Source organism: Chrysemys picta, chromosome 3 (genome assembly GCF_011386835.1).
Source record: "Chrysemys picta bellii isolate R12L10 chromosome 3, ASM1138683v2, whole genome shotgun sequence".
NCBI lineage: Eukaryota > Metazoa > Chordata > Testudines > Emydidae > Chrysemys > Chrysemys picta.
Genome location: NC_088793.1, coordinates 18,391,769 through 18,417,042, shown reverse-complemented (window position 1 = coordinate 18,417,042; position 25,274 = coordinate 18,391,769). Strand labels below are relative to the sequence as shown.

Below are 25,274 nucleotides of genomic sequence, written 5' to 3'. Positions count from 1 at the left end.
GTTCAGGTGATTATCCACCATGACCCCTAAAGCTTTTTCAGAATTACTGCTCCCCAGAATAGAGTCCCTCATCCTGTAAGCATGGCCTACATTCTTAGTTCATAAAAATATTACAGAAAATTCCCACTTTCGACACATACACATCTCTGAACAATCTGAAGGAATCACTCTATCACTTCGGCCTTGCTACTCATTGAGAGAAGAAACTGGTTTTCTCCCTGTGACATAGGAAATTGGCTAGATATTTGAGACATATAGCTACTAGGACTTCTGCCCTGAAATCAACACATTGAATGGAAGACCCTACAGAGATGAGGAAATCCCAATGACAGAAAATTAACACCTTGCTGCAGAGGCAGCTAAACTTGTGAACATGGCATGGCTGTGTCCAGAGAACGAACACAAGGGGTGCCTGATGTCTGTGTTAAGACAGTCAGGGCACATCCAGTAGGGCCCTGTGTGTAACTGAGAGACAAAGGAGACTGGGTGAGCAAGGATGGCTCAGAGAGCAGAGCATTATGACTCCCTGGCTTCCACCAACAGGAACCGTATCACAATCCTGCCTCTAATGCTAGGTCCCTTTGGGAATGTGAAGGTCTCGTCTCTGTAATGCACCTAGACAGAGACTGTATGCAACAGAGAATAGTGCAAAAATGACTTGTGACACAGTCATGGGGCACAGTACTCACTGCTTGTCTGGTACCTCCTCCTGGTCACTCTTGGGATTAGCTCTTGAGGCAGACACCCCTTCCCATGGTCACACGCTATCATACCTTCTCTCTCTAAGGTATGCAGCTCCTCTCTCATGCCAGGAACTGCAGAATCCTCTTCATGATTTAGCTCTCTGGCTAGGTCACTCAGCATGTTCCCCCTCTCCCAGGGTACAGTCCTTCAAATTCTCTGTCTCTCCCACTGTGACCCATTCACTGCCCCACTAGTGCCATTTCCCCAGTGGCAGATAGGGGAACTCAGGCCCGCCTTTTACTCCAGGTTCCAGGGACCCTCAACCCAGCAGTTCTAGGCAGGGCCAGCTCCAGGCACCAGCGAAGGAAGCAGGTGCCTGGGGCGGCCAATAGAAAGGGGCGGCACTCCGTCCGTTATTGGGACAGCACGTCCGGCCGGTCCTTCAGCAACTCAGTCTTCGGCGGCAGTTCGGCGGCAGGTCCTTCACTCCATCTCGTCCTCGTCGGCAGCACTTCGGCAGCAGCTCAATCGGGTTTTTCTTTTTTCACTTTTTTTTTTTTTCGCCGCTTGGGGCGGCAAAAAAGCTGGAGCCGGCCCTGGTTCTAGGCTTCCTCACCCAGCCCTCACTGCTCCTTCCCTGGACTGCTTGCTACCACTCCTGGCTCTGGGCGTACCAGCTCCAAACCCTCCTCCCAGGGAGGGCCTACAGCCTACATATCTCAGCAGCCACCCAGCATGCCTCCCTCTTCCCAGGGCAGGGAGTGATTGCCCTTTCCCAGCAGCAGCCCATCTGTGGCAGCTTCCTGGCTTGATAGGCCCCACCTGTTCCTGCACAGCTGAACCTGCTTGCAGTCAACACCTTGCTCCCTGAATCTCCTTCCAGATGCAGCCTGTAGAGTTAATAGGCCTACCTGGCCATCTTAACCCCTTCCAGTCCTGTGTGGGGTGGACACTGAATCACAGATACTTATTAACCAGATAGGACCACGATAAGTGCAATAGAAAAGCCCCTCCGGAAATTAATAATTTAGTGTTTTTAACACTGACTGACCCAGGTCGTTGGTGGGCAGGATCACACCGGGGACATCTGCAGCTAAATGCGTGAGTCTCTACTGCATGAGCTAAAAGCCAGGTGGCCCTTAGCTAAGGCTGTAGCAGACTCACTAATCTCTAAGTGGTCTCGGTGCCACTAGAGGGGACCGAGCACTACACCCAGGAGGTGTGTGGGATACATGTTCACAGCAGGTTCAAATACCTTTCCATGAGTACCATCCATCCTGTGCACTGAATGAGGCAGAGGTCCAATGGAAAAAATGTATGTGAACATGGAATTAAAGGTTGTATTATTATGCATATGCACAAGGGGGATGAAATAAGCTTGCACCAAAAACTTTAATTCTGGCACTTCCTCACTTTTGAGTGTTTGGGGAGAGGAGGAAGCATAAGTAGAAAAAATAGCCCATGAGAATGCCGCAGCCCCCATGTCTTTACTATCATTTCATCAAGCAGAATTCAGTAAAATATTTAGAATGGGTAATACTGAGGGCTTGTCTACACTACAGGGAAAATTTGATTTAAGCTATGGAATTTGAGTTACATGAATAGTGCAACTCAAATCAACATAGCTTAGATCTACTTACCACAGGGTCCACACTACACAATCTCTATGGTAGACAGTTTCCTGTCGACTCCCCCTACACTTCTCAATCTGGTGGGGTACAGGAGTCAACGGGAGAGTGATCCGCAGTTGATTTAGTGGGTCTTCGACCACCGATGCATCAATTGCCGCTCGACGATCCCCCTGTAAGTGTAGACAAGCCCTGAGAGACACAGTTTCACTATTCCTAACCACAGCATGAGAAAATACATGTAATTTATGAGTGTGAGGCTATTATCAGATTACAAATATGGAGTAAATTCCCTGAAGCCATTGGACTTATTCTTAATTTATGTTGTCTTAGCGTAGTTTAGAGCTCTCTCTACAATTTTGGATTCAGCAGTGAATGAGGTAGGTCAAATAGTAACCATTGATACTGTGGCACCTTCCCCTGGGGAAGGGGTTGCGACGTTCCCCTGGTGTTATCTGCTCCGGTGATCTACTAGGTCACTCCAATCCTTGACTCTGGGAGCCAGCCTTACCCTGCTCTGCTGTGAGAACCCCCACTCCTGAGCTGTTCACACACAGCCTCTGGCATGCAAGCTGCTTGGATTGTGCAACCGAATGACACTAGCCAATATCTCCGGTCCCAGACACAACCCTAGGAACCTCCGTCTTGCAGTGTTCAGTTATGCCCGCCAGACACTGCAAGCTTATATGAGTTTGTCAATTTAACAAAGAAATTGATATGCTTGTTATCCCAAGGGGAGTTGACACACTTCAAACCAAATGCACTGTTTCAGGTAGAATAAACAAACAAATTTATTAACTACAAAAGATAAGTTTTAAGCGATTATAAGTCACAGCACAAGTTGGATTTGATCAAATGAAATAAAAGCAAAACGCATTCTAAGCTGATCCTAACACTTTCAGTGCCCTTGCAAACGTAGATGCTTCTCACCACAGGCTGGCTGGTTGCTCTTCAGCCAGGCTCTCCCCTTTGATCAGCGCTTCAGTTGCTTGGTGATGATGTCTGTAGACGGAGGTGGAAGAGAGAGAAGAAGAGCATGGCAAATTTCTCTCCCTTTTATCATGTTCTTTCTTCCCTCTTGACTTTACCTCATCGTAGTCCCTGACTGACCAAGGGAAAGGGAGTGACTCACTCAAGAGTCCAACAGATCCTTTGTTGCTGCCTAGGCCAATGTCCTTTGTTCCTGTGAGGCTGGGCTGGATTTGTCCCATACATGCCCTGATGAGGTGTGAACTGCCCCTCTGTTCCTGGAGAGTTTTGCCTGAGCTTGTTTTAAGCCATGAGGACACATTTTCAGCCTCATAACTCTATACATGAAATTACAACCTATAACATTACTATAAAAACAATGCGCAGTGCATCATGAGCCTTCTGAAGACACCAGACATGACAAACTTTGCATTGGATACCACACAATTGTATTATGAGGATGAACATGGGGGTTTAGGGTGTTCCCCTGAGATACAGAGTTTCACAGGGCTGTAACCCTGACTCAGGTCAGGTGACAGGAATCAGGAAATAAAGTACAATACCACTATCATGTGTCAGGTGCAGTATCCATTGACTCCAGTGACCACTTGTACATCAAGGGTCTGCTTCATGGGCAACAGGTGCAGTGAATGAGGCAGGGGTCCAACTCATTCATCAAAAACAATAACAATAAATGAAAATTGGGTTTCAAACAGTAATTTTATTGCAACCTTAGCTATGGCGCAAGTTTAATATAATTAAAGTATGTGTTAAAGGCACATTATTAGGTTGCAAAGTCAAGCACTTGTAATATAGGAAATGCTGGAAATGCAGCAAAGTATTTTCATTTATTCAGAGGTTTTTTTAAAGTTTTTTTCCCTACTTAAAACATTTCAATCAAATGTGACATACATTTGCAAATCATTTCAGTATCACCAAATCTGCCTCATTCAGTGTGCAAGTCGGAGCTTGTGCAGTGATTGGAGTTCTAGCATTAAAGTTGCTTGTAGAGAAAAATTTAACCCAGCTCGACACGCCGCTTTAATGCTAGAGCTCCAGGTATCCCATTCACTGCACAAGATCCAACTTGCACACTGAATGAGGCAGGAATGCTGCGGAACTAATAGGAACTTCTCTCCTGTCAAAAGTCTGTGATTGTGTAACTAAAAATGGGCTCGGCGTGCCTTTGCGCAGAGTTAAAGCTGGACAGGTTGCCTTAACCTCACTGCTGAGCACTTCACTTTGCAGTCTCAACATTCTTGTAACATCATTTAGTTTAAATAGAAAAATAATAAACCCCCAACTCCCTCGCAACCTCTGTGCCACTAGTTCATGGGCGTTCTTGGTCTCAGGGTCCGGTTCCCTAAGGTTATTTTCCTAAAGCTCCAATAGCTGCATCAGCAGAACCTTTGTGCAACTACAAATCTCACTGAAAACTGCTCTCAAGGCTAACTCTGTGCAATAGCATCACCGAGTGCTGCAGATGAGGCTTCTGGGAAATGTAGTTCCTCAGCCACTTGTTATACACATACACACCCGGTTTGTTAGGAAGTTTCTTTGTATATATTTGTGATTGAGTAGCTCACAGCTGTTGAAATAAGTTTCTAACCCCTGCTTTGAAGATAGATAACAACAAACATTTGCAATCTGAGCCAATTTAAACTGTTGTAAATCTCTCACCCACTGATGAGAAAGCAATTCCCTCCCCCCCCTTCCACAGTGGGCAGAACAACCCGGCTGTGTTTCTTGCCTGGGAATCTTGTCTCCATGGCAGTGATCAGCCAGTGGCATTGACAGGACGGATAGGCCTTATCATCTGTCCTGGACTGAGCCTGGGCAATCTTTCAAGCTGGGAACCGCAGCAGCCAGTTCAAAGCAGCAGGAGGAGCAGCTCCCCAGTCAGTGTGCAGGAAAATGGACGTAACTATGGCTGTTCTGTTGGCATTGGTTCTGGGACTTCTTATGGTCAAGTTTGCTTTGTTTCAGCCAAGAAACCCAAATTCCCCACCTTGCGTTAGTGGCTGGATCCCTTGGTTGGGAGCTGCATTTGAGTTTGGGAAAGCTCCCCTGGAGTTTATAGAACAAGCCAGAGTCAAGGTAAGAATTATAATAGGGTGCATGCATCTGTGTGTTGGGGGAGGGGGTGCCTGGGGCAGTATAGGGAGACAGATGAGGAACCTTTCTGCATTAAATGAATCCCTTACAACATTAAGAAGTTTTCTATCATTTTTATTGTAACTCAGAAGCCTCTGGCTGAAAAAGGTAATATTTGTGTCAACTGATTGGCAGGTTACCCTAGATACCTTGGATTTAATATTGCAATCACTGTTTTCACACAATAGTATCTGGGCACCTGATCGGGACAAACAATACATACAGCTTTTCTTCATCAGCTGGGTACTGACCTGGGTTCCACATGAGGGGAAACACGTTGTGAAGTGCATTGGGACTGTAAAAGTTTGTACGAGCTAATTGTATGAGGAGTTTTTTTATTTGCCTCCTTTTTTAGTCTTTAGGGTTCCTGTTTTCAAGCTGTTCTCTGCAACGACTTCTAGAAACTTGGTAGGGTTTGTGTCCCCTCTCCCTCAGCCCACCCCATGAAACCTGAGATTAAAACATAATCTCATGACTCCAGGAGCTGGAGCTTTAAGAAAAACACTAAATATCGCAAGACTTGCAATAAAATAAAACTGCAACAGTGTTAGTTCAGGATGAACCACACAACAAGTTCATACAACCTAGCTGAGCTGCAGAAAAATTCCCTGACCTCTGAGTGCATAATATTTCAACATTAGTGTTACATAATTGTAAATCTCTCCCTCAGATCTTATTATTACATCTAATGTAAATCAAAGGGCAATGTTAGAGCAGGTGCCTGCTGCCATCCGGAATGATTCATTTTGCAAAAGAGTTGTTTCCAAAACATTCACTTGGAGGACTGAAATTTTCCCATGGTTTATTTCTTGCTGCATGTGATTTCTTTTGCAGGAAGTTGGAGCAATATCCCTGTAGATACTTAAAGTTGAAGCTAGCGACTGGGCGTGGATTAGACCTCATTGAGGATTAATGATTTGGGTTGGAAAAAAAAGTTGTTTGAAATGAACAAAGGCAATTCAGACCAAGAAATTGCATTAGAAAATGTCTTTAACATTGAGCAGGAGTTGTCCTATTAGACTCATGGGCTTGATACTTATTTACCCCAAGGCCATTTTACTCCACTCTGGTATTGTAAAAGGGCCTTAACATGGGAATAAATTACATTTACACTTGGTTTAAGGCTCTTTTACACTGTTAGCATGGGGTAAAGCATCCTTCAGGTAAAGGAGAATCAGGCCCATTGGGACTACATTAAAGTTAAGCATATGCATAAATCTTTGCAGGATCAGGGCCGTAGACACAATGTGCTGTGCATTCCTGCCCAACTTGCTAAAGGGCTACTGGTAAAAAAAAAATCTGGAATAAAAGTCATGAAAATTTAGTTCAAGTTTTTCACTTTTATTGAAATTCAAAGCTATGATGCAAACTTTCAGTTGAAAAATTGAATTTTGGAAAAGGTCTACTGTCAATTTTCAGATACTGCCCCTGCCAATTTCTATATTTCATAAGCACATATTTTTTTATTTGTTTTAAATTGGAAAAACCCACAAAAATAGGGTTGTCATCTGTCCAGGTTTTCCCAGGATTGTCCCTTTTTTGAAGTAACTGTCCCTGGAAATCTGTAAGGGTGCTCAGTATAGTTTTAGGGGCTCAGGATCATCCCAAATGGCCCAGTTTTTTGTACCTCACAGTGGCAACCTTACACACAAGCAATAGGGGAAATTGACTATACCAAGGAAACAATGAAACTGACTACCCCAAGGGCTGTCAAATGCACAAACTAATAAATAGAGAAATATCCTTTTCTTCTCTACTCTCTTCCAGTTAGAGTGATCTTGGGTGTTATTTGTAACAACACTACATATAAAAAGTGTAGACAGATTTGTAAATTGTCAATGTCTTCATAATTACTTATTTAGATTTAAAAAATGATGAAGATGCCTACACATAGCTCTAGCTGCCTTAGAAATAGTATAGCATAACCCCAGCAGCATTCAAACAAGGATTCTGCCAGACAGACACTTAGAGACTTGTTTTGACCCCTTCATCCATCAGCGCTGACTCAATAGAGGCTCCAGGGCTGGAGCACCCACAGAAAAATATTAGTGGGTGCTTAGCAACCACAGGCAGCCAAGTCCCCCCCCCCCCCGCTCCCCAAAATCGCTTCCTGCCCGCCAGCGGCCTCACCGACCAATTCCTCCCCTTCCCTCCCAGCGCTCCCTGCATGCCACAGAACAGCTGTTCTGTGGTGTGCAGGAGGCGTTGGGAGGGAGAGGGAGGAGTGGGGACAGGGTGGGCTCGGGGGGCGGGGTAGGAAAAGGCTAGGCAGGGGTAGGGGCTTGGAGGAAGGGGTGGAGTTGGGGCAGGCCTGGGACGGAGGAGGGGGGTGTCCCCACCTCCACTGCCGCACATGGAGAGGAAGTGGGCGCCTATGTCTTCATCATTCTGGGAAATATCCCTCAGCCCTTTCCAGAAACCCTATCAAACAGATGTCTATTGCACAGGGCCGGCTCCAGGGTTTGGGCCGCCTCAAACAAACAAAAAAGCCGCGATCGTGATCTGCGGCGGCAATTTGGCGGGAGGTCCTTCGCTCCCAGGCGGACTGAGGGACCATCCGCCGAATTGCCGCCGAATACCTGGACGTGCCGGCCCTCTCCTTGACAAGCTGGTGCCTGGAGCCGGCCTTGCTATTGCAGCATGCCTGGAAGATCACCAACTTAATCAGGCTATTTCAGATCAAGGGAGAGAGAGCAAGTTCCAGAGTCCTGAGTGCCCTGCCACTATCCCCCCTCTGTTATAATGGTAGGGAGTGCATTCCCCTGGTAACTTCACTAAAAGTTTTGGGGGGAGGGATAACTCAGTGGTTTGCACATTGGCTTGCTAAACCCAGGGTTGTGAGTTCAATCCTTAAGGGGGCCATTTAGGGATCTGGGGCAAAAATCTGTCTGGGGATTGGTCCTGCTTTGAGAAGAGGGTTGGACTATATGACCTTCTGAGGTCCCTTCTCACCCTGATATTCTATGATCATAACTGTGGTAGTATGGCATAGGAAGACATACCGTCTCTGGTAGGCAAGTTCTAGGCCATTTAGACCTATCTAGGTCAGAACCTTTAAATGCATTATTAGGTGCACACTGGTTTAAAGAATGTACAATTTCTGCAGAGACAAGGTGGGTGAGGTAATATCTTATATTGGTCCAACTTCTGTTGGTGAGAGACATAAGCTTCCAAATTACACAGAGCTATTCTTCCTGTCCTGTTGGGTTCTGGGAAGTGGGTGGATACAAGCGCATCCCATCCCACCCCCCATGGCTAACGGCCTCTTGCCCAGCCTAAGGAGAGGAGCCACTTAGTCCGGGACTCAAATAGATACAGGGGAGAACAGAAGAAAAAACAAGGGCAGATGTGAGGATCAAAGAGTCAAAAATAAGGAACCTGAAAGGGACACTGCAGAGAACCTCAGACAGCACCTACTGCTCCTCGAAGCTGTCAAGGGAGCCAGCAGACATGGTCCAGAGGAACTCTGCCTGGATAAAGAACAGGAGTACTTGTGGCACCTTAGAGACTAACAAATTTATTAGAACATCTAATAAATTTGTTAGTCTCTAAGGTGCCACAAGTACTCCTGTTCTTTTTGCGGCTACAGACTAACACGGCTGCTACTCTGAAATCTGCCTGGATACCTGAGCAGAGAGAGGAACAGAAACAGGCCCCACAGTCTCAGAGAACTCCTTTGGCTAACATCCTCTCCCTGCCAGGGGAAGGTACTAATAGCATCACAGCTAAACACAAGATCAAACAGATAGTTTAGCACAAGTAGTTAGCACATGTTCTAATCTGAGGGATCATTCAAGGTGGAGCGGCCCATTAACACCCTGTAGTCATAGGACAAAAAGGAAGGTCAATTGGCTACTGATTGTTGTAATAAGCCATAAATCCAGTGCCTTTATGAAGACCATGATTTTTAGGGCTAATCTACACTGGCAGCGCTAAAGCGCTGCTGCGGCTTGTGTGATCGCAGTGCAACCACCTCCACGAGGGGAGTAGCTCCCAGCACTGCAGCACTGTTTACACTGGTGCTTTATAGCACTGAAACTTACAGCGCTCAGGGAGGTGTTTTTTCATACCCCGTGAGAGAGAGAAAGTTGCAGCGCTGTAAAGTAACAGTGTAGACAAGCCCTTAGTGTCTCACAAAGTTATGAATTTAAGCCACAGGCGCATCTTTTGAAAGTGTTTTGTACCTTCTGGCTCACCTCCCTCTCTGGGTTTGCCAGCTGCACAACTCCTTCCTCCCAGAGAGTAAACTGTAGGCTACCTGCCTCTATAATACCAAACAGACCTCCCTTCTTACTGAGAATGACTACAGTCTACTTCCCTACAGTTCCTTTCTGCTCTCAGCTCCTGGGCTTTATACAGGCCCGCTCTGTTCCTGTCTACCTGAGTCACATATGATTAATCCCTGCTCCCTGGCTTCTCTTCCAGGTGCAGCCTGGGCAATTAATTGGCCTACCTAGCCACCTTAACCCCTTCAGATCTTGTGTGGGGTGGACACCCCATCACTCCATTAAAAGATATTACCTCACACAGACCTTGTCTCGCTAATATCCTGGGACCAAATGGCTACAACAACACTGCATACAGTTCTGCAGCTAAGCCAGGAGAGCTTGTATCCTGTGCAAGGTGAAACCAGTGGCTGGAGAGGAAGCTGCACATGTTCTACTTAGGGTCATCCTAGCAATCATGGTGTTAACTTTTGTGTGCTTGATCTTACAACCTTAATGTTGTCTAAATGCTCATCTTTCTGCACTGATTTGTAGCACAAGTCAAATTAACAAGCACTTCCTATCTTCAAAGTGTCTGAGCAAGCTCTGTAATTAAGCCTTTCTAAGGCCTGGTCTACACTACGAGTTTAGGTCGACTTTAGCAGCGTTAAATCGAATTAAGCCTGGACACGTTCACACGACGAAGCCCTTTCTTTCGACGTAAGGGGCCCTTTAAACCGGTTTCTTTACTCCACCTCCGACGAGGGGATTAGCGATAAAATCAGCCTTAGCGGGTCGGAATTGGGGTAGTGTGGATGGAATTCGACGTTATTGGCCTCCGGGAGCTATCCCACAGTGCTTCATTGTGACCGCTCTGGACAGCACTCTCAACTCAGATGCACTGACCAGGTAGACAGGAAAAGCCCCGCAAACATTTGAATTTCATTTCCTGTTTGCCCAGCGTGGAGAGCACAGGTGACCACGCAGAGCTCATCAGCACAGGTAACCGTGATGGAGACCCAGGATCGCAAAAGAGCTCCAGCATGGACCGAATGGGAGGTACGGGATCTGCTCACCATATGGGGAGATGAATCAGTGCTAGCTGAACTCCGTAGCAGTAAAAGAAATGGCAAAATATTAGAAAAGGTCTCCAAGGCCATGAAGGACAGAGGCCATAACAGGGACGCACAGCAGTGCCGTGTGAAAATTAAGGAGCCAAGGCAAGCCTACCACAAAACCAGAGAGGCAAACGGAAGGTCCGGGACACAGCCGCAAACATGCTGCTTCTACGCGGAGCTGCATGCCATTCTAGGGGGTGCAGCCACCACTACCCTAACCATGTGCTATGACTCCTTCACTGGAGAAACACACAGGGAAGAGGGTTCGGGGTACGAGGAAGAGGAGGATGAAGATAATGTGGATAGCTCACAGCAGCAAGGAAGCGGAGAAACCGGTTTCCCCAACAGCCAGGATATGTTTATCACCCTGGACCTGGAGCCAGTAACCCCCGAACTCACCCAAGGCGTGCTCCCAGACCCTGAGGGCACACCGGGGACCTCTGGTGAGTGTACCTTTGTAAATATTACACATGGTTTAAAAGCAAGCGTGTTTAATGATTAATGATTAATTTGCCCTGGCAATCGCGGCCAGTACAGCTACTGGAAAAGTCTGTTAACATGTATGGGGATGGAGCGGAAATCCTCCAGGGACATCTCCAGAAAGCTCTCCTTCATGTACTCCCAAAGCCTTTGCAAAAGGTTTCTGGGGAGGGCTGCCTTATCCCGTCCGCCATGGTAGGACACTTTACCACGCCAGGCCAGTAGCACGTAGTCTGGAATCATTGCATAACAAAGCATGGCAGCGTATGGTCCCGGTGTTTTCTGGCATGCAGACAACATCCATTCCTTATCACTCTTTGTTATCCTCAGGAGAGTGATATCATTCACGGTCACCTGGTTGAAATGGGGTGATTTTATTAAGGGGACATTCAGAGGTGCCCGTTCCTGCTGGGCTGACCAGAAATGTTCCCCGCTGTTAGCCACGCGGTGGGGGTAGGGGTGAAGTGATCATCCCAGAGAATTGGGTGTGGCGGGGAGGGGGTTAGTTGGGTTTGTGCTGCATGTTAACCTGGGAACCGCAGCCCCTCCTTTTACATTGCAAACCCATTTTAAATGGCCAACCCAACAGGTGCTTGGTATGGGAAATGAGGGTGCTACTGTTTGAAACCATTCCCACATGTTAAGAAGGTGAAAAAAGCCAAAAGATTGTGGCTTACCATGGCTGCCTGCAAGCCAAAATCTGTTGCCTGGCACTGCGTGAGTGATCTCTCAAACTGGCAGGCCCTCAATATAAGAGGAAAAATGCGACCTTGTAATGAAAGCACATGTGCTGTGTAATGTGAACAGCAAAATTTAACGTGAAAGAGTGTACCTATTGTTTTCTAAAATGTGTCTTTTTTAACCACCTCTCCCTTCTCCTCCACCAGCTGCAAATGTTTCTCCTTCACAGAGGCTAGTGAAGATTAGAAGGAGAAAACGGCGGAGTCGGGATGACATGTTCACGGAGCTCCAGATGTCCTCCCGCGCTGAAAGAGCACAGCAGAATGCGTGGAGGCAGTCAATGTTGGACTACAGAAAAGCACAGTATGAACGAGAGGAGAGGTGGCGGGCTGAATCGCGGGATGAACAGAGCAAGTGGCGGGCTGAAGATGATAGGTGGTGTCAGCTTGCAGACAGAAGGCAAGAGTCGATCCTCCGGCTGCTGGAGCATCAAACTGATATGCTCCAGTGTATGGTTGAGCTGCAGGAAAGGCAGCAGGAGCAGAGACCGCCGCTACAGCCCCTGTGTAACCAACAGCCCTCCTCCCCAAGTTCCATAGCCTCCTCACCCAGACGCCCAAGAACGCGGTGGGGGGGGCCTCCGGCCACCCAGTCACTCCACCCCAGATGATTTCCCGAGCATCAGAAGGCTGGCCTTCAATAAGAGTTAAAGTTTTAAACTGAAGTGTGTCCTTTTCCTTCCCTCCTCCCCCACCCATCCCGGGCTACCTTGGCAATTATCCCTCTAGTTGTGTGATGAATTAATAAAGAATGCATGAATGTGAAGTAACAATGACTTTATTGCCTCTGCAAGTGGTGCTCGAAGGGGGAGGGGAGGGTGAGGTGGTTGGTTTACAGGGAAGTAGAGTGAACCGGGTGGGGGGGGGTGGGGCAGAGGGTTCATCAAGGAGAAACAAACAGAAGTTTCACACCGTAGCCTGGCCAGTCACAAAACTTGTTTTCAAAGCTTCTCTGATGTGCACCGCGCCCTGCTGTGCTCTTCTAACCGCCCTGGTGTCTGGCTGCGCGTAATCAGTGGCCAGGCGATGTGCCTCAACCTCCCACCCTGCCATAAATGTCTCCCCCTTACTCTCACAGATATTGTGGAGCGCACAGCAAGCAGCAATAACAATGGGGATATTCTTTTCACTGAGGTCTGAGCGAGTCAGTAAGCTGCGCCAGCGTGCTTTTAAATGTCCAAATGCACATTCCACCATCATTCGGCACTTGCTCAACCTGTAGTTGAACAGGTCCTGACTACTGTCCAGGCTGCCTGTGTATGGCTTCATGAGCCACAGCATTAAGGGGTAGGCTGGGTCCCCAAGGATGTTGTAGGCATTTCAACATCCCCAACGGTTATTTTCTGGTCCGGGAAGAAAGTCTCTTCCTCCAGCTTTCGAAACAGACCAGAGTGCCTGAAGAAACGAGCATCATGTACCTTTCCTGGCCATCCCATGTTGATGTTGGTGAAAAGTCCCTTGTGATCCACCAGGACTTGCAGCAGCATTGAAAAGTACCCCTTGCGGTTTATGTACTCGGTGGCTTGGTGCTCCGGTGCCAAGATAGGGATATAGGTTCCGTCTATCGCCCCACCACAGTTTGGGAATCCCATTGCAGCAAAGCCATCCACTATGGCCTGCACGTTTCCCAGAGTCACTACCCTTGATATCACCAGGTCTTTCATTGCCCTGGCAACTTGGATCACAGCAGCCCCCACAGTAGATTTGCCCACTCCAAATTGATTCCCGACTGACCAGTAGCTGTCTGGCATTGCAAGCTTCCACAGGGCTATCGCCACTCGCTTCTCAACTGTGAGGGCTGCTCTCATCCTGGTATTCTGGCTCTTCAGGGCAGGGGAAAGCAAGTCACAAAGTTCCATTAAAGTGCCCTTACGCATGCGAAAGTTGCGCAGCCACTGGGAATCGTCCCACACCTACAGCACGATGCGGTCCCACCAGTCTGTGCTTGTTTCCCGGGCCCAGAATCGGCGTTCCACGGCATGAACCTGCCCCAGTAACACCATGATTTGCACATTGCTGGAGCCTGTACTTTGTGAGAGGTCTATGTCCATATCAATTTCCTCATCACTCTCGTCGCCGCGCTGCAATCGCCTCCTCGGCTGGTCCTGGTTTTGCTTTGGCATGTCCTGGCTCTGCATATACTCCAGGACAATTCGCGTGGTGTTCATAGTGCTCATAATTGCCGCGGTGATCTGAGCGGGCTCCATGATCCCAGTGCTATGGCGTCTGGTCTGAAAAAAGGCGCAAAACTAGTATCTGACGGATGGAGGGAGGAAGGGAGGGGCGAGTGACGACATGGCGTACAGGTACAGGGAATTAAAATCAACAAAAGTGGCTGTGCATCAGGGAGAAATACAAACAACTGTCACACAGAATGGCCCCCCCCAAAGATTGAACTCAAAACCCTGGGTTTAGCAGGCCGTTGATTTCACGGAGGGAGGGGGAAGCAAATGAATACAGAGCAAATCTATTTTTTATATCTTAAGCTGGCAGACGACAGTGCAGCATGACTGATAGCCCTCGGCATCTTCTGGGTGCTTGGCAGAAAATACTGGGCACTTGGCAGAAAATAGCATACTACGACTGATAGCCATCATCGTTGAGACTGCTCAGGTGCCCATGATTGACAGCCACTGCAGTACGATGATGACGGATACCAGTCGTAATATACCATCTTCTACCAAAAGGCAAGGGGCTGCTGTTGTGTGCAATGCAGCCCCACGTTTGCCAGCCCCACGTCTGCCAGCACCCAGATCGCCGATGAAGGCTACCAGTCATACTGCACCGTCTACTGCCAAAAGGCAATTAGCTGCTGCTGTGTAGCAATGCAGTGCCACGTCTGCCGGCACCCAGAGGACATATGGTGACGGTGAGCTGAGCTGAGCTGAGCGGGCTCCATGCTTGGCGTGGTATGTTGTCTGCACAGGTAACCCAGGTAAAAAGGCGTGAATCGATTGTCTGCCGTTGCTCTGACGGAGGGGAGGTGCCTGACGACATGTACCCAGAACCCCCCACGACACTGTTTTGCATCATTCAGGCATTGGGATCTCAACCCAGAATTCCAATGGGCGGCGGAGACTGCGGGAACTGTGGGATAGGTATCCATAGTGCAACGCTCCGGAAGTCAACACTAGCCTCGGTACTGTGGACGCGGTCCGCCGACTTCATGCACTTAGAGCATTTTATGTGGGGACACACACAATCGGCTGTATACAACCGATTTCTATAAAACCGGCTTCTATAAATTTGACCTAATTTCGTAGTGTAGACATACCCTAATATAGTGAAGGAAGGTCACACCTTTGAGGATGTTTAAGGGGGTTGTTGAAATAAGCTGTCACATCTCAATGCTATTATTAACAAGTATTTAAATACAATATCCCCAGCGACTGACACAAGAGCCCTGGCAGAGCTCAGACTCAGCCATGTAACAATAAGACACATATAATCAGTTCATAGAAAAATGGTATGTTATTGTGAGGGATAGCATGGGATTAGGTAATTAAAGACTGTGTTGCAGTTAGGACTTGTTGGAATTTTTTTTTTCCTTGCAGGAAATTTTGATTTTTTGTCAAACAGTAAGAAACCCCAGACTGAAAACTGTTCTGTTTTCAGCTACCAACAATTGAAGATTTTCACCCCAAACCAAAATATTTTCAGCTAAAAACTGAAAATGTTTCAGCTGAAAATTTTTGGCTTCTGGGTTTCTGGGGTTGTTGCTGGTGGAGGTCTTTGGTTTTTTTAAATAGGAAAACAGACATGTCTGAAAAACTGTTTAGTCAAAATCCAAATTTCCATGAAAAAAAAATTGTTGATGGAATTTTTTTGTACTAGTTCTAATTGCAGAGCAGATGTCCAGGATAACACAGCTATGGTTGCACATGCAATCTTAACTTTAGCACTTCATGACTCAAGTGCTTAACCATAGAAACGTAACATCTTCTAAATATATGGGGCGGGGAGAGGCAGTTAAAGGGAATTTTGCAGTTTTTAAAGAGAAAATAAATTACATATGCAAAATGGTTTGGCTAGGCTGCACTGGAATACCTACCCTCATTCATGGTGCATCACCCAGACCAGCACAAGCAGAGCCGGCTCCAGGCACCAGTTTCTCAAGCAGGTGCTTGGGGCGGCCGCTCTGGAGAGGGGCAGCACGTCTAGGTATTCGGCGGCAATTCGGCGGACGGTCCCTCACTCCGCCTGGGAGTGAAGGACCTCCCGCCGAATTGCCGCCGCAGATCATGATCGCGATCACGGCTTTTGTTTGTTTGTTTGTTTGTTTTTTGTTTTGGCTGCTTGGGGCGGCCAAAACCCTGGAGCCGGCTAGGGTGACCAGGTAGCAAGTGTGAAAAATCGGGACAGGGGGTGGGGGGTAATAGATGCCTATATAAGAAAAAGCACCAACAATCGGGACTGTCCCTATAAAATCGGGACATCTGGTCACCCTAGAGCCAGCCCTGAACACAAGGCCTAGAGAGCTCATAAATTGCACTTAAGCCCACAGAGGCCCTGTCTCGTTCCAGGCAGCTCAGGTGATCTGTCTGTTCATTACCTAGCTGAGTCAGCCAAACATCTTTGCATAACACAAGCCTTATTTTGGCAGCTCAGACGCAGGTACCACCAGCGCTCCAGTTTGTTTAGGATTGTCCCTAGCAACGTCTGGTGGCTATGGATTTCATTTGTAAAGGACATAGCTATGGGAAATGGGAGAGCGAATCACAGCTTTTATCTAGTGGTTTCTTATTCACTGGTCATTCTCTTACAACCGTACCCATGGAAATCTGTGTCAGAGGAAGGGCAAGGGAGCCAAAGTTAACCCCTTGTCCACTAGGGCCCCTGAACTCTATCACAGAGGGATTCTGGGTAACCCCTGGCTTCATTGAAGTCAATGGGAGTTTTACCATTGACCTAAATGGGACCCGGGGAAGTCACCCTTTGTACCTTTTCTGAAAATTTAAAAGAACGATTGGCTACCTCAGCCTCCCTCCCCCTATGGTTCACATTTACCAAAAGGTCTAGAGCAGAGGTATTATGATCAGGAAGGAGGGTGATCCAATGTAACTATTCCTGCTCATGCCCAGCGCGTGTTGCAATTGTAATACATACAATTGCAATCTTGGCAAGTCACGGCTGATTATAACAAGTGTCAGCAACATGCTCTGGATGCCATAAAAGGCATGCAGATTAAACACCGCCCCTCTCTTTAATAATTTACAATCTAAGGGCCTGATCTAAAGCCCATGGAAGTCAATGGGCCAGGGAAGTCAACAGGAGTCTTTCCCATTGACTCTAATGGATGGATCAAGACCCAAAAATGCAGAGACAAATGAGAAAATCCAGGCTGGGAGACCCAGAGGCAGGCGTTTTACCATTGACCTCAATGGGACCAGGATGTCACCCTTAGATTAGATAAGCAGCATAAGGGTAAAGGGTAAAAGCACCAGTATGGTATTTGATGAAACAAAGTTTGTTTGGCAGCACGCTAACGGTATAGTCCAACTAATTCAACTATCAAGGTCAACACCATCATTTTAATCATAAAAATGATCTTTTCCCCACCCTAATCAGCGAGGTATCCTGAAATAGAAAATTCTGTAAAATCTAGTTACAGACTGTACATCTGCCAAACCCTTTTATACAATAATCCTGAAACTTTAAAACTGGACATGCTGCCAAGAGATCATGGTGTATGTACAGATGTAACTGTTATGCCTTTGCTTTCTAAGACTTTTGCTTGTGTTCAGTGACAGGAACCATTTTGTCCTCAGAGTTTCTGAACCAGGTTATAAAGGAGACACACACACTGTGCTCTTGTAACTTATTGTTCAGTGTGAAGTACATGCTCCATCCTTCACCCAATCAATAGAGGATGTGAGTCTATTATGGGCCCAACCTACAAGGCATGTTTTGTTTGCTCAAACTGTAGTAGGTCCAAGTTTTAGCTATGGAGGTCCCTCAGTTCAATTGCCAGCCACAACCCAGACTCATGGAGACTTTATTTTTGTTCCTTCTTGGTTTGTTGTTTTCCTTACATTAAAATAAAAGACATTCAGACGGAAAGCATATGGTTTACTGAAAAAGAACCAGTGGCAGCTCTTGTGAAGAGGGGATTGGGGCACTGCCCCACCAAAGTAGCAAGCCCACATATTTTTATATATTTGTGTGTGTGTCACTCACGGGTATGATGTGAACAAAGACAATCTATAGCAGCCATGGCGCATTCTTCTTCACTGCCCCCGTGGCACATGCATAGTGATGATTTACAACGTCTGAGTCAGGAGTGTGTTGCGGTGATTTCAATGGGGTTTGGGGAGCACTGGTTCATCACCAGAAGTGGTCAAGCTCCCATTTCAATGTTAGGACTCTCCTGCAGCACCCAGCGGGCTCCCCCATTTTGCTGCTGCTACTGTCATTGCTTGAAACAGGCTCTTGTTTCAGGCAGCAGCTGCAGGAAAAGGGGGGAGACCACTGGACACCACAGGAGAGAAAGAATCGGTGCAAAAGTGTTTTCATCATCAATATGGTGTCATGATTTTTTTCTGCTACACTCCTCCTGCCCAAAGTTCACCTTGAGGGAGGTAGCCCTGATCTGCTCTTCCCCTGCCAAGACTCCCCACACACCGCTTGTCTCACGTTGTGCCCACTGCCGTTAGGTGACGTTTGCAGCATGCACAGAATCCTTGAATTTTTTTTTCTGCAGAAAATGTGCTGCAGTTCTGCCTTTTGCCTACCAGAGGCCGCTGTGGCACCAGAACAGCCTGAGCTGGCTGAGGCTGACTGGTCTGGTGGGTGGCGGCGAACAGCCAGCAGGCAGGTGGTGGGTGGATTTTTCCTCAAGTGAAAAGTCACAGCAGCCTTCTTGGAGGCCAAGTGGGCCACACAGGGCTGCTTGAGTCACAGGGTCACATGGGAACATGGGGGCTCCAGGCATGGCCACCTGGAGAGGCAAGGGGGGGACTGAAGATGCTGTGCCTAGGGGCGCGTAAGATGTAAATCCGTCCCTGCCAGTACATGGCTGTTTGGTTGCTTATCTGAAGTGGGTTGGTGACCCTATCTCATCCATAGGGTGGCCTGGAGGTAGCTTGTCCTGCTGCTAATTTCTTATAGATATTAGAGCTGGTCAGAAAATGGGGAGTAACTTTTGCTCTTTCTCCCTTTTGTGGGAGACAAGTGATAATTTTTAATTGTGGTGGGCACCAAGTAATTTTATCCCCAAAATTACCAAAAATATTTAGTCTAGAGAAACAAGAAATGGTTGGCCAGTCTTACTAATTCTCTCTCTCACTGACAATTCAGGGATGTGACTCCACTGTTAGTTACAGGGGTTCTTTTACATACTTTAGGGGACAATAAAAACCAAGCAAAATAACCATCGTTCATAAGTGTGATTATTTTATTATTAAAGAAAGGAAAAGAAAACATTAAACAAAACACAAATGACAGAACACAAATGATACACTGGCTACTTCTGTTGCAATCTCTTCTTTATGCCTCTGTGGAGAGTTTTTAACAGAGATTACACTTTTCAGGGTGAGCCCACCTCTGGTGGGCTTTTTGCTCTTGGTAAATTGAGGCCCAGGTTGTCTTATTGTGAGTCCGGTCTTAGTATCTCATAGGAAACTACAAGCTGTTTATGGATGGACAAAATTTTAAGGCAGATGGATCCTGTCAGGTTGTCAAAGACATAGGCACCGACGTCTGCTGGCCGCTTGACCACCCCTCTGCACCCGGCCCTGCCCTGACTCCACCCTGCACCGCCCCTATTCCAACCCCTTTCCCAAATCCCAGCCCCGCCTCTTCCCTGCCCCCTCCCCTGAGCGTTCCGCATTCACACTCCTCCCCCTCCCTCCCAGAGCTTGTTATGCCGCGAAACAGCTGTTTTGTGGTGACAAGCACTGGGAGGTAGGCGGAGAAGCAGGAATGCGGTGCACTCAGGGGTGGAGGTGAGGTGAGCTGGGGCGGGGGGCAAGGAGGGAACTTGGCTGCCGCTGGGTGCAGAGCACCCACCAATTTTTCCCTGTGGGTGCTCCAGCCCTGGAGCACCCATGGAGTCGGCGCCTATGATGAAAGATAACCTAAACTAGTTTATAAAAAGGCAGAGTAAGCACTCTTAACTAACTCCTATCAAAGTTGTTTAAATCAGTTGCTAAGAAGAAGACATTTAAGGAGTTCTCTTAAGACAGGCCATCTAGCAAATATCTTAAATCCAATTAAACCCACTGTTTCTCTGTTTACAGGTGTTTAGCCTCTGTCTCCTCTCCAGGAATACATGGTCTAACCATTTGGTGATTAACAGGAGAAGCTGTCGATATTTTAGATTACAATATCATTTCAATATCCAAATAAAATCATTACAAGAGTTTTCTAATCTAATCCCTTGGCAGTGTTTTTGGCGGCTTTCACCTCATCTGTGATGATTGTCTTTGGGTTGGAAGATAGCCTTTCTTTGCTATATACTGTGTGATATAGTTTGCTGCTTTTTCTTAGTTGTCTGTGGCCTCTTGCTTGTGGAGGGACTGGATGAGTTGAGGAATGCTTCAGCATAGTAGCAGAGAGTGAGTGAACAGTGCTCACTTCAGAATTTTATACTCTTCTCCTTCTTATTTTCATGAAATTACAGGAAAACACCTCTTTCAGACTTGTTTAGATTTAAATTTGGCTGCTGTCATCCTTTCCTTGACTCCACGCTTTTTTGGTGGTATCTTCAGCTCCTGAAATTGCGTCTGATTAATGAACGTGCAACACACTTCTAAATGTTTTTGTTCTTCTGTGGCAGGAAAGTATCAGAAAACTTTTAAAGTTTTTAAATTCTTTTTATTCCTTCTATTTTCTGAGGTATTTTTTCAGTTTTATTAGAGTTAAACAGGAAATGAAATTCTGTTTTCAAAAAGTCCAAACACCCCTGCGCTTTACATAAATGCTTTAATTCTCAAAGCAATCTTTTTAGAAGGCAATAATTTTTAAAGAGAGTTTTTTTGCTTAAAATTTTATTAAATAATTGTTTGATTCTTCATAACAATTTTGTAGAGATTATTCTTGTCTTCCTGAGTTGGGTGAGTAGCTGCATAAGTTTGCTAAATAGCTAAATAATTAATTCCCCAATAATATAAGTACACTCTATTTAAATGGCCTCTTACATTAGTAATTAATTTATCAAGGACATTAGATTCCATGATGGTCCATCAAGCATTTTACCATTTACAATGGTAGCAATTATATTAGGAAATTACATTAGAAGATTTGCATTTAGTAAGCGTTTCACAAGGGCATTCCATCTCCACATTTAAGAAATAAACAAAGGTTTTCTATAATATATTTCTCAACTATAAATGTTTTTCTTAAGGTTTACAGGAGGAAGATTTTACAGTGATTACAAAAGAATCTACTTTACTGCCTATTTTATGGTTCTGTTAACACACCCTTATGTATCACTCCTTTTTGCTCTTAACATCCTCTTGAAGTCTGGACCTAACTTCTGTGCAGGGTCTGTTATTTGAGATAAAGCCATCTCTTTGCCAACTGATGTTTTAGGTAGGAGATGTGTCCTTGTGAGGGAGTGCCCATCCCACGCAAATCTTGAATGAGTTATTGTGGGCCAGGAGGGGCCAATTAACCTTAGATACTGAACCTAGAGGGGAACCAGGGATTGATAGAGCCTAATGGCAGATGAAGCCCTGGTGGCTGAACATTGAAACTGACGGCAGGGGTGGAGGGTGGGAGTTGCCTTGGGCAATAAAGGAGAAGCAGCAGGGGATGAGGAATGGTTTCAGATCAGGAACAAGAAAAAAGACTAGATATATCAGGATCTGAAGATGAAGGAATCCATAGAAATGAAAAACAAAAACAGGAAAAAAGTCAACATTTCTTAATTGTCAAATGAGTGTAGGTCTGCTGACGGTGGTGGGGGTGGGGCAGAAGAGGGCAATTGCCCAGGGGCCTGGCGATTTAAAAGGGCCTGGGGGCCCCCAGCTGCCACCGCTGCTGTGGCCCAGAACTGCTGTCTGCAAGGCCTGAATGAGTGTCAGGAGATGTGAACACAGGAGACGTTGACACTCTGAAAATGGCGGCAAGGATAAAGCAAATGTTCGTGACGTACAAAGAGCTAAAAGCATGCAGGTTGGAGATCTATTGATAAGAATGCAGACATATGGAGCAAGATGAAAAACTTTAAACAGTAACCTTAAAGAAACTGAAAGTTATTTGTCAACTGCCTAAATTCATGACAGAAGCATCAGGGGTTATGTATGAAGTGCTGCTAGAATTGTCTGAGGCTGATATCAAAAAGAGTATAAGTGAAGATAAAGTATTGTTTTTAAAATGGCTACTTTAGTACAAGAGAGGGAGAAAACTGGCCATCTATGGCTGGACGTATAACACTTCTGAATAGGATCCAAATTGGGTGTCAGTCTTGTTGGGTTAAATCATAGGTGTCCCCCTCTCCCCCCATCCCATGATGTGCTATAATTGTCCAAGGTTTGGACGTGTGGCAGCGAATTGTAAGGGAACAATGAGGTGCAGTAAATGTGGAGGAAATCACTCCTATGACGACTGTGTAGAGAGCACAGAACCTAAATGCAGCAAAAGGTACCCACTGCAGCAAATAGAAAAAGAAAAATATTCAAGTAAGAGAAGAGATGTACAGGGGCAGCAGAACATGAGTGGAATGGGAGATCATGTATTGCTTATAGGTATAGAGAAGTTTATAGCATTCATTACAGAAGTATTTAACTGCACCTTGCAGATCGGGGGGGGGGGGGGGAGAGACTGAAAAAATTAAAATCATAGCAAAAGCAGCAGAAAAATATCTGAAGGTAGAGAACCTCTCAATAGACCACATTCATATGATTTAAATGAAGGCAATAATACAGCTTAAATAACATGGTCTTAAGAATCCTTAGCTGAGGTGCAAATACACCTCTACCCCGATATAATGCGACCCGATATAACATGAATTCAGATATAACGCGGTAAAGCAGTGCTCCGGGGGGGCGGGGCTGCGCACTCCGCGGATCAAAGCAAGTTCAATATAATGCGGTTTCACCTATAACATGGTAAGATTTTTTGGCTCCTGAGGACAGCGTTATATTGGGGTAGAGGTGTAGTTTAATAATGCATGGACAGGAATTTAAGAAAGCTGTCTTTGAAATGGGAAAAAAGCCTGATATAATATATGTGCAAGAACCATGGCTAACAAGTAAACTTGTTTTCAGTCTATGGGGATATGATATACTCCAGAGGGATCAAGAGGCTGCCAGAGTAGGAGTGGTCTGTATATTTATAAAAGAGGGTCTTAGATATGTCAATATGGATGTGCAGAAACTAAGTTTTGAATATAATGCTATTGAGATTCCCATACAGAACAAAAAGTCTGATATATGTATTTATAATGTTTATAATCCATATAAAATTAGTTTATTTTAGATTTAGAAAAGCTAGCTAATGTAAAAAAATCATAATTTGCAGAGACTTTAATATTCATAATGATCTATGGGAAAGAAAACTGACCTAAGTTGTAAATGCTAGAACAATTTGTTGATATGCATAACCTGGTAATATGGAATGCAGGAGCATCTACTAGAATTAATTCAGTGGATGGACCCTTTTCTGTTTTGGATTTGGGAAATTCAAAAAGAAGATGGAATGGGAAGTAAAAGTAAAAGTACCAAGGTCAAGGAAATGTCAAAAACGCAAAATAGATTTCCGACCTGGAATTTTTGAAAAGTTAATCGGGGCCTTTTCAAGATTAATCTGATGAATACTTATGTAAAAAGCAACAAACACTTATGTAATGACTGTACAAGTGACAACAAATGGCTAGCATTGCTAGGTGTCTGATTTTAGACTGGAATGCCCGGTCGAAAAAGGACCCTGGCAGCTCCGGTCAGCACCACCGACTGGGCCGTTAAAAGTCCTGTCAGCGGTGCAGCAAGTCCCTACCTGTCCTGGCACCATGCTGCGCCCTGGAAGCAGCCAGCAGGTCTGGCTCCTAGGCAGGGAGTGCGGGGGACACCATGGGGCTCCGTGCACTGCTCCAAGCACCGGCTCCGCACTACCATTGGCCAAGAACTGTGGCCAATGGGAGCTGGTCCTTGTGCCGCTGGCCACTTCTGGGGCACACTGTGGAGCCAGGACAGGCAGGGAGCCTGCCTTAGCCCCGCTGTACCACCGACTGGGAGTTGCCTGAGATAAGCCTGCGCCCCAACCCCCTGCCCCAGCCCTGAGCCCCCCCAAACCCAGAGCCCCCTCCTGCACCCCAAACTCCTCATTTCTGGCCCCAGCCCAGAGCCAGTACCCCCTCCCATATCCTAACTCCCTGCCCTCAACCCACAGACCCCTCCCACATTCCGAATCCCTTGGCCCTACCTCCCAGCCTGGAACCCCATACTGCACCCCAAACCCCTCATCCCTGGCCCCACTCCAGAGCCTGCACCCCCAGCCATAGCCCTCACCTCATCCCCTCCCCCACCCCAACTCCCTGCCCCAGCCCGGAGCCTCCTCCTGCACCCTGAACCCCTCATTTCTGGCCCCACCCCAGAGCCCACACCCCCAGTTAGAGCCCTCACCCCCTCCCACACCCCAACCTCCTGCCCCAGCCCAATGAAAGTGAGTGAGGGTGGGAGAGAGCGAGCCACCAAGGGAGGGGAAATGTAGTGAGCAGGGAGCGGGGCCTTGGGGAAGGGGCGGGGCTAGGGTGTTCGATTTTGTGCAATTAGAAAGCTGGCAACCCTACAAATGGCATGCAGATAGGAAGGTATTGATGATGATGTATAGAGCATTGATAAGACCAGTTTTAAATATGGATGCCAAGCTTTTGGTTCAGACTCAGAAACAACTCTTATGATATGCTGGCCCATGTCAGCTACCTCAGACTACAGGACTTTTATTGCCATGTAGACATTTGGGCTTGGGTTGGGGACTGGGCTCTGAGACCCACCCCCAGATAGGGACGAGAGCTCAGGCACCAGCCTGAGGCTGAACATTTACATGGCCACTGTACAGTCCTGTAGCCTGAGACCCACGACCCTGAGTCAGCTGACACAGGCTAGCAGCGGGTGTTTCATTTGCAGTGTAGATCTAAGTTCCCTCTAAGCTGTGCGGCTGCGCAGCAGCCTAGGAAGCGCCGCTCAGGCACTCACGGCTGCGGCAGGGAGAGAAGTCTCTCCCACATCCCCGGACCTGCCGCAGCGCCCCTTCCCCGGCCCCAACTCAGCCCAGCCCGGACAGTACTGGGTTTATAATGGCGGCAGGCCCGCGCTCAGCAGGGTCCCCGCTGGCCTAGCCTGGCGTGCCACTTCA

At 46.8% G+C, this 25,274-nt stretch overlaps 2 protein-coding genes across 2 annotated transcripts in view; both read left to right on the top strand.

Annotated features, from left to right (window-relative positions):
- Nucleotides 1-5,048: 5,048 nt before the first annotated feature.
- LOC101934897 (24-hydroxycholesterol 7-alpha-hydroxylase-like) overlaps nucleotides 5,049-25,274 on the top strand; it is a 58,896-nt gene continuing 38,670 nt past the window's right edge. Inside the window, exon 1 of the mRNA XM_005297377.5 lies at nucleotides 5,049-5,378. Coding sequence (XP_005297434.2) covers nucleotides 5,196-5,378 — 183 coding nt within the window. The 5' untranslated portion in view covers nucleotides 5,049-5,195. The remainder of the gene's footprint in view (nucleotides 5,379-25,274) is intronic.
- Nucleotides 5,791-12,748, top strand: LOC135982167 (uncharacterized). Its single transcript, XM_065587552.1, has 3 exons — nucleotides 5,791-5,843; nucleotides 9,861-11,201; nucleotides 12,126-12,748. The coding sequence occupies exons 2-3, from the start codon at nucleotides 10,652-10,654 to the stop codon at nucleotides 12,587-12,589; spliced, it is 1,014 nt and encodes a 337-aa protein (XP_065443624.1). The 5' UTR covers nucleotides 5,791-5,843; nucleotides 9,861-10,651; the 3' UTR covers nucleotides 12,590-12,748.